Source organism: Macrosteles quadrilineatus, unplaced genomic scaffold (genome assembly GCF_028750875.1).
Source record: "Macrosteles quadrilineatus isolate MER2022 unplaced genomic scaffold, UCM_ALF_1.0 Scaffold_9__3_contigs__length_116548681, whole genome shotgun sequence".
Classification (NCBI taxonomy): domain Eukaryota; kingdom Metazoa; phylum Arthropoda; class Insecta; order Hemiptera; family Cicadellidae; genus Macrosteles; species Macrosteles quadrilineatus.
In genome coordinates, this window is record NW_026542602.1 from 101873375 (window position 1) to 101886079 (window position 12705).

Consider the following 12705-nt stretch of genomic DNA (forward strand, 5'->3'; position numbering starts at 1 on the left):
ATTAAGGCCCCAACAAATCATGTACTGTCTGAACAGTATTCATGAATGGGGGTTTTGTCTCGGCACTGGGTTTGCTGAAGATTTAGCGTATTTTATAACAGTTCAACCCAACATCAGGGTTCAAGATAATTATTTCGTACAAGATTTCCAATTACTTATTACATAGTTAAAGAAAATCACTTTAATATAATTTTTTCCAAAAGTTAAATAAATATTGATGCAATAAAATTACTACCTTATCCAACGACAGTTGTTCGTATGACTACTAGTTTCATACTTTAGAGCTTCGTCAGTTCATTTTGTATGCAACCACATCATCAATGTATTAATGAATTAATTGCGGTATGCCAATAAAAACAAAAATTCTGTCACAATCTAAATAGTTAAAACTTGCCATGTTGATAAAATAATTAAAATTGAATAAATATTGATTATACTGATTAACACTCTACAGACTGTCCAGCACTGTTAAAAAAAATAGATTTAATGTTAAAAACAGCTAGCATGAAGATATTGTATTATGAATGGTTTGACATTTTACATCCTGGCGTAACAATATTTCATCACTGAATATTCACTTCAAAATTCTAATTCAATGCCCTAAGCATACATTATTCATACTAAGGAATATGTTATTAATCTTGAGGGTGGAACGAAGTTAGTGTTAAGAAATCTATCGTCTTACTGCAGCAAAAACGCCCTTCTAAAACATGCATTGCGGGTCTTAAGTATCTTAAGAAGCATGCATTTTTAGACCCTTGGGAGTAAAAACTAGCTGTTTTAGACAGTTGTAAAATCAATTTTAAGCAATCGAGGGAATCAACATTATTTATGGATTGATTTATTAGGTTAGGTTTTAGCTTATTGTTGCATTCTTGTCAATAGTTCAACCATAGATAAAGCCCTTGGTACGGAAACACAATCGTAAAAAGCGAAATGAATGAATCACTTACTATACAACTGCTCATTTACATTGGCAAAAATTAAAAAAAAAGCTGGAAGCCGTTTTGAGAAGTTATCTTTATATGAAAAGTATTTTAATTTTCCAGCTTGGTTTTTCGACCTTTTCGCGAAAATGAGGCCTCAGTCGTGGGACTTTTAACTTTTGCTCGGTTAAAAAAGAGTCACTTTACGCCCTAGAGATAAAATATACTATTATTTTTTAAGCTACTATGTATTAGTGGCAAAATGGCACGAATCTAGGTTTCCATATTGTATCACAGTTAAGAAAAATAGACAAAATACGACCTTCTAAAATAATTGTACTTGCTCAAAAAAAATGGACCAAAACTGCACTAAACATTGTTTTTTTAGGAATTGTCATTTTTAGAATTATTTAATTTTCAATAATAACAGGAGAGAGACATTAAGACAAAAGATCTGTATAAGCCCTTATTCTGCAATAAAATTTGATTTGTAGTTTATGAAAAATATTCATCTATTTTACGTATGTTTTATATATTACACTGGACTGTACAACAAGGTATCAATACTATTTGACACTCTCTACAGTCCGGTGTAATACAGAAAAAATATTGTAATATATTAAATTTTTCTCATAAATCTTAAATTATAATTTCTATTTCAGAATCAGGGTTTATACAGATATTTTGTTTAAATTAATCTAAATTATTGTTACTGGTAGTTTAATAAAGATTCTGAAAATGACAATAACTTCTAACGAAAAAAATGTTTAGTGCACTCATGGGCATTTTATTTAAGGCAATACAAATAAGAATATACTGGATTAACCTAAATTTGGTGCAATTTAGTCACGAATACTAACACGTAAAATTTGTTAACCCTAACTTTTATCCAACCTTTAGGTCTCAAATTTAAATACTTTTCTTTTTTGTAATCACATATTTTTCTTGATATAGTTTCCACTAGGAGTAACAATGGTGATACAATGATCCAACATCTTAAGTGAATTGTTGTGTGAGATGTGGAGTCGCTTCGTCAATAACATTATAGTGCGGGACAATACTCTTCTCGGTCTACTCTGGATCCTCTCATTTCTCACACTCTCCGGAACCTTCGACCACCCTCCTCGTCTCCGCATGATCGACTCCTACTCCGGAAGTACCATGGAGCATGAGATCAAGCTACGTCATCGTCACAGGAAGATTCCTGAGGACCTTAAGATGGAGTTTCTGGCTAAGAACTTCCGTTCTCTCTTGGAAGAAGGTCCGACGCCGGTAGTGGAGAAACCTCTATGGCCGGTCAAGAGGGAGGCGGTTTTGGAGGGAGATCTCATTCTTGGCGGTAAGTAATAAAATTTAAATTATGTTGATACAGACGAATTATTGGTTTTAGATGTAAAAACTTTCATGAAACATTTAAATGTTAAAGTATTGTAGAAGTACACTTACTCTGGGTTTAATATAAGTTTGTGTATCTAAGCCATGCATCCACTGCATTCTTACAGTTTTTTTCTTTTTTAAGAAGACTGTCTGAACTCTATATGACGTCCAGTAAATCTTTGATTATATATATACGCCTATATATATATATCGCCTTGTTGAGTATATTTACGAGCAAGTTTTTCGAATTGAATTTTCCATATCCTGGTCTGATTACTATCCAACTACACAATTTTGTTAGATTGAAAAATTAACTGATAGCCCGGAACAAATGCAGAGCAAAAACCAGTGCTAGGAATGGCTGTACAAAATACATATTTCCATAAATAGACATACTTGTTGAATCGCCATTGATGGGTAGTTATTTATTAATAAAAACAGTTTTTGTTATTAAATAATTGTAGAAATTGAAATTGATACTCCAATTTCTCCTTTCTAAATAGTTAACTGCACCAAACTGTTGAAGTTTAGAAAAAGCTTACTCGGATTGAGATGTCATGGGAGTTGAAACTCTTTAACTCTTGAACTGTAGTCTAAGTCATTAATTACCTTACTTAATTTAAGTCTGGAAAACGGTCACTGTAATCTTTATCAAACGGAATATAAATTTACCAAGAATAGAGACTTTTTTACCTCTTATAAAAAATCTTCCGAAAAAAAGTATATTTCTAACATTATCATTGCTTTGAATTTGAGCTTATGCTGTGATGACCTATAATGATACATGAAAGCTCAGTGACTGTTAGCTATGGACCAGTTATTAGTCTCGGAGTGAGATATCATGCCGGGCCATTAACTCTCTGTCATGCTGTCCTAATATCTGAAAGCGCATTACGCTTGTCCATTCTGACTTGTACCTGTTATACTTCGGGGATATGTATACAAGCATTAAAGACCATGTTGTTCCTCACTCTCAACATTGTAAGCTTACAGATTTCATATTGTATAGAGGAACTTGTAACAAAAGTCCAATAATGTCCGAAAACTGTGCATCTTAAACTTAATATTCCTTATTTACTCTAGTATAAACACAAGCATTGAAGTATATGTTGTACAACTTAGTATTACAAACTTGATGTTACGTGGTGCATAGGATAGTGCATGTGCATGATAAACTGTGACCTAGATAACTGTCGTGCTTCAGAGAGAACACGAACATAAAGTAAAGTATGTCCCAATAAGATTACCGGATTTGAAATATTAACAAATCATAAATTTTAACACTAAATTTATAATATGAAACATTAATCTTAAAGCATAGTATATTCGATCAGTAATGGAATATTATGTCTTGTAAGTGCCCACCTGCTGCCTGCTGAAAAGCCAAGCATCTCTTGAAATAGTTTTCCATCACATTTTCACACACTTCCTGTTGAATTCCTTTAACGGCATGAATAATTTCCTCCATCAGGTCTTGGATTTTTTGAGGATTATTGGTGAAAACAAGAACAACAACTTTAAATATCCCCAAAGAAAGTAGTCACACGGTGTTAAATCACACGATCTTTTTTCCATTTACAGAAGTATGAACCAATGACTCAATTTGCCCAAAACCCACACCAAACTGTAACACGAGGAAGATAGAACGGGGTTTCTGCGATTTTCAGGAAGATTTTCAGTTCTCCAAATTCTACAGTTTTCCTTATTTACATAACCAATGTTGTAGGAACTATAGAAGATTCAATCGAACTTAGAACTTAGAAATCAATCTTCGGATGGATGACTCATTTGGTGCATGGTGCGGCTGAAAATAACGTACCGTTTCAACGAAACATTCCCCCTACTTGGAGTGCATTTTAACTATGACCACGCGTTGGTCCGTCGTGTAGTGATTTATGACTACAAATGGGACCTAATACTGATAACATCGCTGTTCATTTGGGAATTCCTTTTGAAATACAGATAAGGATAAGAAGCTCCTGAAGTCCGGCGTTCTTACTGAGACTTCCGTTACTTCATAATCACTTCATCCATTATTTTATGACCTGTTGCTGTCCATGGGTCGGTTGATGGTATATAAACGCTCAGACACAGACACCTGTGGACCCGAAATGCCTCAGGGTGGGATACAAGCACTAGAGACCATGCTATACACCCTTGATGTCATAAACACACTGTCATGCTCTTTATAGGTCAGATGATCGTACATAAACATTCAGGCACAGAGACCTGTGAACCCATCATGCCTCAGGGTGGGATACAAGCACTAGAGACTATGCTGTACACCCTTGATGTCATAATTAACTATCATGTTGGTGGGATACAAGCACTAGAGACTATGCTGTACACCCTTGATGTCATAATTAACTGTCATGTTGTTTATAGGTCTGATGATAGTACATGAACGCTCAGACACAGAGACCTGTGGACCCATCATGCCTCAGGGTGGGATACAAGCACTAGAGACCATGCTGTACACCCTTGATGTCATAAACACACTGTCATGTTGTTTATAGGTCTGATGATGGTACATGAACGCTCAGACACATAGACCTGTGGACCCGTCATGCCTCAGGGCGGGATACAAGCACTAGAGACCATGCTGTACACCCTTGATGTCATAAACACACTGTCATGTTGATTATAGGTCTGATGATGGTACATGAACGCTCTGACACAGAGACCTGTGGACCCGTCATGCCTCAGGGTGGGATACAAGCACTAGAGACCATGCTGTACACCCTTGATGCCATAAACACACTGTCATGTTATTATAGGTCTGACGATGGTACATGAACGCTCCGACACAGAGACCTGTGGACCCGTCATGCCTCATGGCGGGATACAAGCACTAGAGACCATGCTGTACACCCTTGATGTCATAAACACACTGTCATGTTTTTTATAGGTCTGATGATGTTACATGAACGCTCTGACACAGAGACCTGTGGACCCGTCATGCCTCAGGGTGGGATACAAGCACTAGAGACCATGCTGTACACCCTTGATGTCATAAACACACTGTCATGTTGTTTATAGGTCTGATGATGGTACATGAACGCTCTGACACAGAGACCTGTGGACCCGTCATGCCTCAGAGCGGGATACAAGCACTAGAGACAATGCTGCACACCCTTGATGTCATAAACACACTGTCATGTTGTTTATAGGTCTGATGATGGTACATGAACGCTCTGACACAGAGACCTGTGGACCCGTCATGCCTCAGGGTGGGATACAAGCACTAGAGACCATGCTGTACACCCTTGATGTCATAAACTCACTTTGATGTTGTTTATAGGTCTGATGATGGTACATGAACGCTCTGACACAGAGACCTGTGGACCCGTCATGCCTCAGGGTGGGATACAGGCACTAGAGACCATGCTGTACACCCTTGATGTCATAAACTCAGTGTTATGTTGTTTATAGGTCTGATGATGGTACATGAACGCTCCGACACAGAGACCTGTGGACCCGTCATGCCTCAGGGTGGGATACAGGCACTAGAGACTATGATGTACACCCTTGACGTCATCAACTCACTGTCATGTTGTTTATAGGTCTGATGATGGTACATGAACGCTCCGACACAGAGACCTGTGGACCCGTCATGCCTCAGGGTGGGATACAAGCACTAGAGACCATTCTGTACACCCTTGACGTCATCAACTCACTGTCATGTTGTTTATAGGTCTGATGATGGTACATGAACGCTCCGACACAGAGACCTGTGGACCCGTCATGCCTCAGGGTGGGATACAGGCACTAGAGACTATGCTTTACACCCTTGACGTCATCAGCTCACTGTCATTTTGTTTATAGGTCTGATGATGGTACATGAACGCTCCGACACAGAGACCTGTGGACCCGTCATGCCTCAGCGTGGGATACAGGCACTAGAGACTATGCTGTACACCCTTGACGTCATCAACTCACTGTCATGTTGTTTAAAGGTCTGATGATGGTACATGAACGCTCCGACACAGAGACCTGTGGACCCGTCATGCCTCAGGGTGGGATACAGGCACTAGAGACCATGCTGTACACCCTTGATGTCATAAACTCAGTGTTATGTTGTTTATAGGTCTGATGATGGTACATGAACGCTCCGACACAGAGACCTGTGGACCCGTCATGCCTCATGGCGGGATACAAGCACTAGAGACCATGCTGTACACCCTTGATGTCATAAACACACTGTCATGTTTTTTATAGGTCTGATGATGTTACATGAACGCTCTGACACAGAGACCTGTGGACCCGTCATGCCTCAGGGTGGGATACAAGCACTAGAGACCATGCTGTACACCCTTGATGTCATAAACACACTGTCATGTTGTTTATAGGTCTGATGATGGTACATGAACGCTCTGACACAGAGACCTGTGGACCCGTCATGCCTCAGAGCGGGATACAAGCACTAGAGACAATGCTGCACACCCTTGATGTCATAAACACACTGTCATGTTGTTTATAGGTCTGATGATGGTACATGAACGCTCTGACACAGAGACCTGTGGACCCGTCATGCCTCAGGGTGGGATACAAGCACTAGAGACCATGCTGTACACCCTTGATGTCATAAACACACTGTCATGTTGTTTATAGGTCTGATGATGGTACATGAACGCTCAGACACAGAGACCTGTGGACCCGTCATGCCTCAGGGTGGGATACAAGCACTAGAGACCATGCTGTACACCCTTGATGTCATAATTAACTATCATGTTGGTGGGATACAAGCACTAGAGACTATGCTGTACACCCTTGATGTCATAATTAACTGTCATGTTGTTTATAGGTCTGATGATAGTACATGAACGCTCAGACACAGAGACCTGTGGACCCATCATGCCTCAGGGTGGGATACAAGCACTAGAGACCATGCTGTACACCCTTGATGTCATAAACACACTGTCATGTTGTTTATAGGTCTGATGATGGTACATGAACGCTCAGACACAGAGACCTGTGGACCCGTCATGCCTCAGGGCGGGATACAAGCACTAGAGACCATGCTGTACACCCTTGATGTCATAAACACACTGTCATGTTGATTATAGGTCTGATGATGGTACATGAACGCTCTGACACAGAGACCTGTGGACCCGTCATGCCTCAGGGTGGGATACAAGCACTAGAGACCATGCTGTACACCCTTGATGCCATAAACACACTGTCATGTTATTATAGGTCTGACGATGGTACATGAACGCTCCGACACAGAGACCTGTGGACCCGTCATGCCTCATGGCGGGATACAAGCACTAGAGACCATGCTGTACACCCTTGATGTCATAAACACACTGTCATGTTTTTTATAGGTCTGATGATGTTACATGAACGCTCTGACACAGAGACCTGTGGACCCGTCATGCCTCAGGGTGGGATACAAGCACTAGAGACCATGCTGTACACCCTTGATGTCATAAACACACTGTCATGTTGTTTATAGGTCTGATGATGGTACATGAACGCTCTGACACAGAGACCTGTGGACCCGTCATGCCTCAGAGCGGGATACAAGCACTAGAGACAATGCTGCACACCCTTGATGTCATAAACACACTGTCATGTTGTTTATAGGTCTGATGATGGTACATGAACGCTCTGACACAGAGACCTGTGGACCCGTCATGCCTCAGGGTGGGATACAAGCACTAGAGACCATGCTGTACACCCTTGATGTCATAAACTCACTTTGATGTTGTTTATAGGTCTGATGATGGTACATGAACGCTCTGACACAGAGACCTGTGGACCCGTCATGCCTCAGGGTGGGATACAGGCACTAGAGACCATGCTGTACACCCTTGATGTCATAAACTCAGTGTTATGTTGTTTATAGGTCTGATGATGGTACATGAACGCTCCGACACAGAGACCTGTGGACCCGTCATGCCTCAGGGTGGGATACAGGCACTAGAGACTATGATGTACACCCTTGACGTCATCAACTCACTGTCATGTTGTTTATAGGTCTGATGATGGTACATGAACGCTCCGACACAGAGACCTGTGGACCCGTCATGCCTCAGGGTGGGATACAAGCACTAGAGACCATTCTGTACACCCTTGACGTCATCAACTCACTGTCATGTTGTTTATAGGTCTGATGATGGTACATGAACGCTCCGACACAGAGACCTGTGGACCCGTCATGCCTCAGGGTGGGATACAGGCACTAGAGACTATGCTTTACACCCTTGACGTCATCAGCTCACTGTCATTTTGTTTATAGGTCTGATGATGGTACATGAACGCTCCGACACAGAGACCTGTGGACCCGTCATGCCTCAGCGTGGGATACAGGCACTAGAGACTATGCTGTACACCCTTGACGTCATCAACTCACTGTCATGTTGTTTAAAGGTCTGATGATGGTACATGAACGCTCCGACACAGAGACCTGTGGACCCGTCATGCCTCAGGGTGGGATACAAGCACTAGAGACCATTCTGTACACCCTTGACGTCATCAACTCACTGTCATGTTGTTTATAGGTCTGATGATGGTACATGAACGCTCCGACACAGAGACCTGTGGACCCGTCATGCCTCAGGGTGGGATACAGGCACTAGAGACTATGCTGTACACCCTTGATGTCATAAACTCACTGTCATGTTGTTTATAGGTCTGATGATGGTACATGAACGCTCCGACACAGAGACCTGTGGACCCGTCATGCCTCAGGGTGGGATACAGGCACTAGAGACCATGCTGTACACCCTTGACGTCATCAACTCACTGTCATGTTGTTTATAGGTCTGATGATGGTACATGAACGCTCAGACACAGAGACCTGTCGACCCGTCATGCCTCAGGGTGGTGTAACCCGCTTCCGGGTGTGTTTCGTTAATTTATCGGGTCGGGGCGTTACGCGTCCCTGATAGCCTAGCCGAGCTGGGTTATTCCGGGGGTCAATTTTGGTCGGGTTTCCCGCTTTTGTATCCTAAAGTCGTTTTCCTGGCTCAGGCGGGAATATTTTGCCTCTTGGCTTTATTCGTGCCTCATCATTGCCAGGAAACGAGTGAATAAAAGAGGGAGGGCGAGATTTTGTTTCGAAGTTATAGCTTCGTGCGCGACTCTGTTCACAACCTCCTCGGTGGAGTGACAATTATTCATTTATTTAATTCACTACCCTAAGTCCATGCGCCACGGACCGAGCAGAATTAGTTTAGATGCGTCTTTATTATTTAAAATAATACAATGCGTTTCGGGCGAGTGGACTAGTTCAAAGCCCCGTGAGAGAGTAGGAATATGGAAAGGTGCAAACGAACATACAGAGTAGGGCGGAGAAGGATCGTTATAGAAAGAATAACATACGACACACACACACACACACACAGACAGGTTGAGCACACAAAGACTTATTTCAAATAGGTTAAGTCTAACTAGAAACTAACTTATTCCCAGATTTTCCGGGATAGCTTAGGTCTAACTTATAAATAACTTATTTCCGGTGTGCCCGAAGTAATTAAAGCTAACTTATAAATAGCTTATTTCCGGGTTTTCCGGAATAGATTAAATCTAGATAATGACTAACTTATTTCCGGGTTTTCCGGAATAGGTTAAAGCTAACTTATAAATAACTTATTTCCGGGTTTTCCGGAATAGGTTAAAGCTAACTTATAACTAACTTATTTCCGGGTTTTCCGGAATAGGTTAAAGCTAACTCATAACTAACTTATTTCCGGTGTGCCCGAAGTAATAGAGAAAGAAGAAAGAAAAGTTTGTGGCAAGCAACAAACATTCATAGTCATAAAAGGACAGAGTAGGAGACTTATAGCTAAGAGCTTAAGTGCTAATTAAATCTAACTTATTTCCGGTGTGCCCGAAGTAATAGAGAAAGAAGAAAAGCTACTTAGCAAACTACAGCTAACCAAAGCAGTTAGCTGCACACACACAACACATACGATACACAGATCACTCAATTAGCAACAGTCCAGGAATCGAGGAAATGGTGAAGAATGGAAACAGAGGTTGGGGCTTAACTATCTAACGTCACGGCGAATTAAAATTCCCAAAGCCAATACGAATCCCCAAAGCCTTAGTTAAGCGTTAATAGTCAAAGGTTAAGCAAAGGTTAAGCGTTATGCTAAGATTTGAAGCAATTTCTAAGGTTAGTGTGTTAGTAGCGAAGTCGTATCATGAGTTAGAATATTTAAATGCATATTGTTCAACACATCAATAATTAGTGGAAGGCTAAATGAATAATTAATAATGAAGTGGCAAATATAGTAAAGCAACTACATAGAACATTAACACTTAATAGCGGCTAAGCAACGACATAGAACATAACTACTGTGCACTGGTTCTAGTATAAAAGATAATGAATAGCTACAATGGTTAGTATAGTTCTGAAATATGTACAAGCAAATTAAAGCGTGTTAGTTAGTAAAGAAGCCAACAAAGTATTAAAATCACTCTAATAAATCCACTATTAATTAACTCTTATTCCCATAGATAAAATACCTCACAGCTGAAGTGCTGCTACAGTAATTACGAACAACATTGACTACAAACTAAACACCACACATTATATTTAGGTACCGGTAACACCGTGTTCTCACGGACCTACGCGATAAACAAAGCAAACAAAAAAAAACACACGAATATGAAAAAGCCACCTTGCGTGACCGAAACCGATCGAACTTGAATAGATTTAAACAATACAAATAAAACAACACAATTAAAACAGAAAGGAATTATAACCGGGCGGATCTCGTTCTGACCGTTACTTCTTTGAACTCACGGTCTATAAGTTATGTATTGAACGAAATTAAGATATTCCAAAAATCAAAGCTGATCGTTATATATTTACAGAGATATTTTAACAAAACAGATAACACTCTATGTTATAGTAAAACGATAAAGATATTCACCGGTTTAAATAAATCGATCTCGGTTAATAATTCAATTAAATTTAAGACGAAACTTCCCGCGGACGTTTGACTTAAATAGCGTAATTAATTAACAGGAAATAAACGATAGCGAGTGAGGTCGAGTTATCCTAGGCGCCCTAGGATATTAACAACGGCGAATGGCGAATGGCGTCCACTTACTTGGCGTGAACGAGAGTGTAGAGTCGGGCGTCCGTCTTCTGCCTAATTGCTCAGGCCACTGCTCCTGCTTCCTGCTGACTGTCGACTCTCGCCGACTCCGACTCACTGTCTCTCCGAGCGCCGCGCACATCCAGCGCTGTGGCTGGGGTTCCTGCGCAGGCGCGGGCGACTGATGCGCGGCCCGGTGGTATGGCGGTGAATCACAAGATCAGCTGTTGCTGTCTGCTAATTTGTTTTGTTTACATTTTGGAACTTCGGCGAATTGGCGAGGCGATTCTGCTAGTAAGGGTTTAGTTTTATTATAAATATTGACGAATTTTATGAACCCTTACACTCCCTCCCCACTTCGGACAAAGTAAAAAGAAAATGACCAAAAAGAAAAAATACTTGTTCTTGGGCTTAGCGAATGTTCAGTAGGATAGGTACTTATATGCAAGCTACAAGTGTGAGAAAAGTGTAAGGTGAGGTGCTTTATGTGTCGTGAAAAAGCTTCAAATCCTTTACATGGACATGCCCCGCGGGCTTCCCCTTTTCGTCTGTTAACATGAAGATGTTTGCGCCTATTTTGTCTGATATCACGAACGGACCCTCATATTTCGCGGCTAGCTTACCCGCAACAGCGTCTACTGCGGACGAAAGCACGTGATTTCTTTTTAAAACCCTCTGGCCTACTCTGAACGGATTGTCACGGCGGCGGAGGTTGTAGTATCGAGCTTGGTTCTGGTACGCTTTCTCCAGATTCTCCTTTACCTTCCCTATTAGCGCGTGCATACGAGCATTTCGCTCCAGTATGACCTCTTCAAGTGGGGGTTCGATTGGATCGTTGCTGCCTTGCAGAGTATCCCGATAAAGTGCCCGCGGCATCTTTATTTCTCTGTTCAGATTCAGCATTGCGGGAGAGTATTTAGTGGAGTCGTGGATCGCCGAATTTATAGCAAAACGGAATTCGGGGAGCTTCTCGTCCCAAGCGCGATGGTCGTCTTTCACGAACTGCGATATCATCGTTTTTAAGACTCGGTTTGCTCGTTCTGTCGGGTTTTCCTGAGGCGAGTACGGTGCTGTGAACTGAAGGCGAATGCTCCATTCTTTTGCTAAATCGCGAAAAATGTTGGAGGTGAATTGCGTCCCATTGTCACAGATGATCACATCTGGTGCCCCATACCGAAATAATACCAGTTCTCGGAAATGATTTACTACTTGTTTAGCGGTTGCTGATCTCAGTGGTGCGACTTCTACCCACTTAGAGAAGTTGTCCTGAATAACTAGGGCGAATTTGTTTCCTTTTTTCGAGCGCGGCAACGGACCGATCAAGTCAAGGGTTACCGTGACCCAAG

At 41.3% G+C, this 12705-nt stretch overlaps 1 protein-coding gene across 1 annotated transcript in view; it reads left to right on the forward strand.

Annotated features, from left to right (window-relative positions):
• The window catches only part of LOC129004173 (metabotropic glutamate receptor 2-like), a 53101-nt gene that overhangs the window by 4760 nt on the left and 35636 nt on the right, over nt 1-12705 (forward strand). Inside the window, exon 2 of the mRNA XM_054432630.1 lies at nt 1881-2265. Coding sequence (XP_054288605.1) covers nt 1944-2265 — 322 coding nt within the window. The 5' untranslated portion in view covers nt 1881-1943. The remainder of the gene's footprint in view (nt 1-1880; nt 2266-12705) is intronic.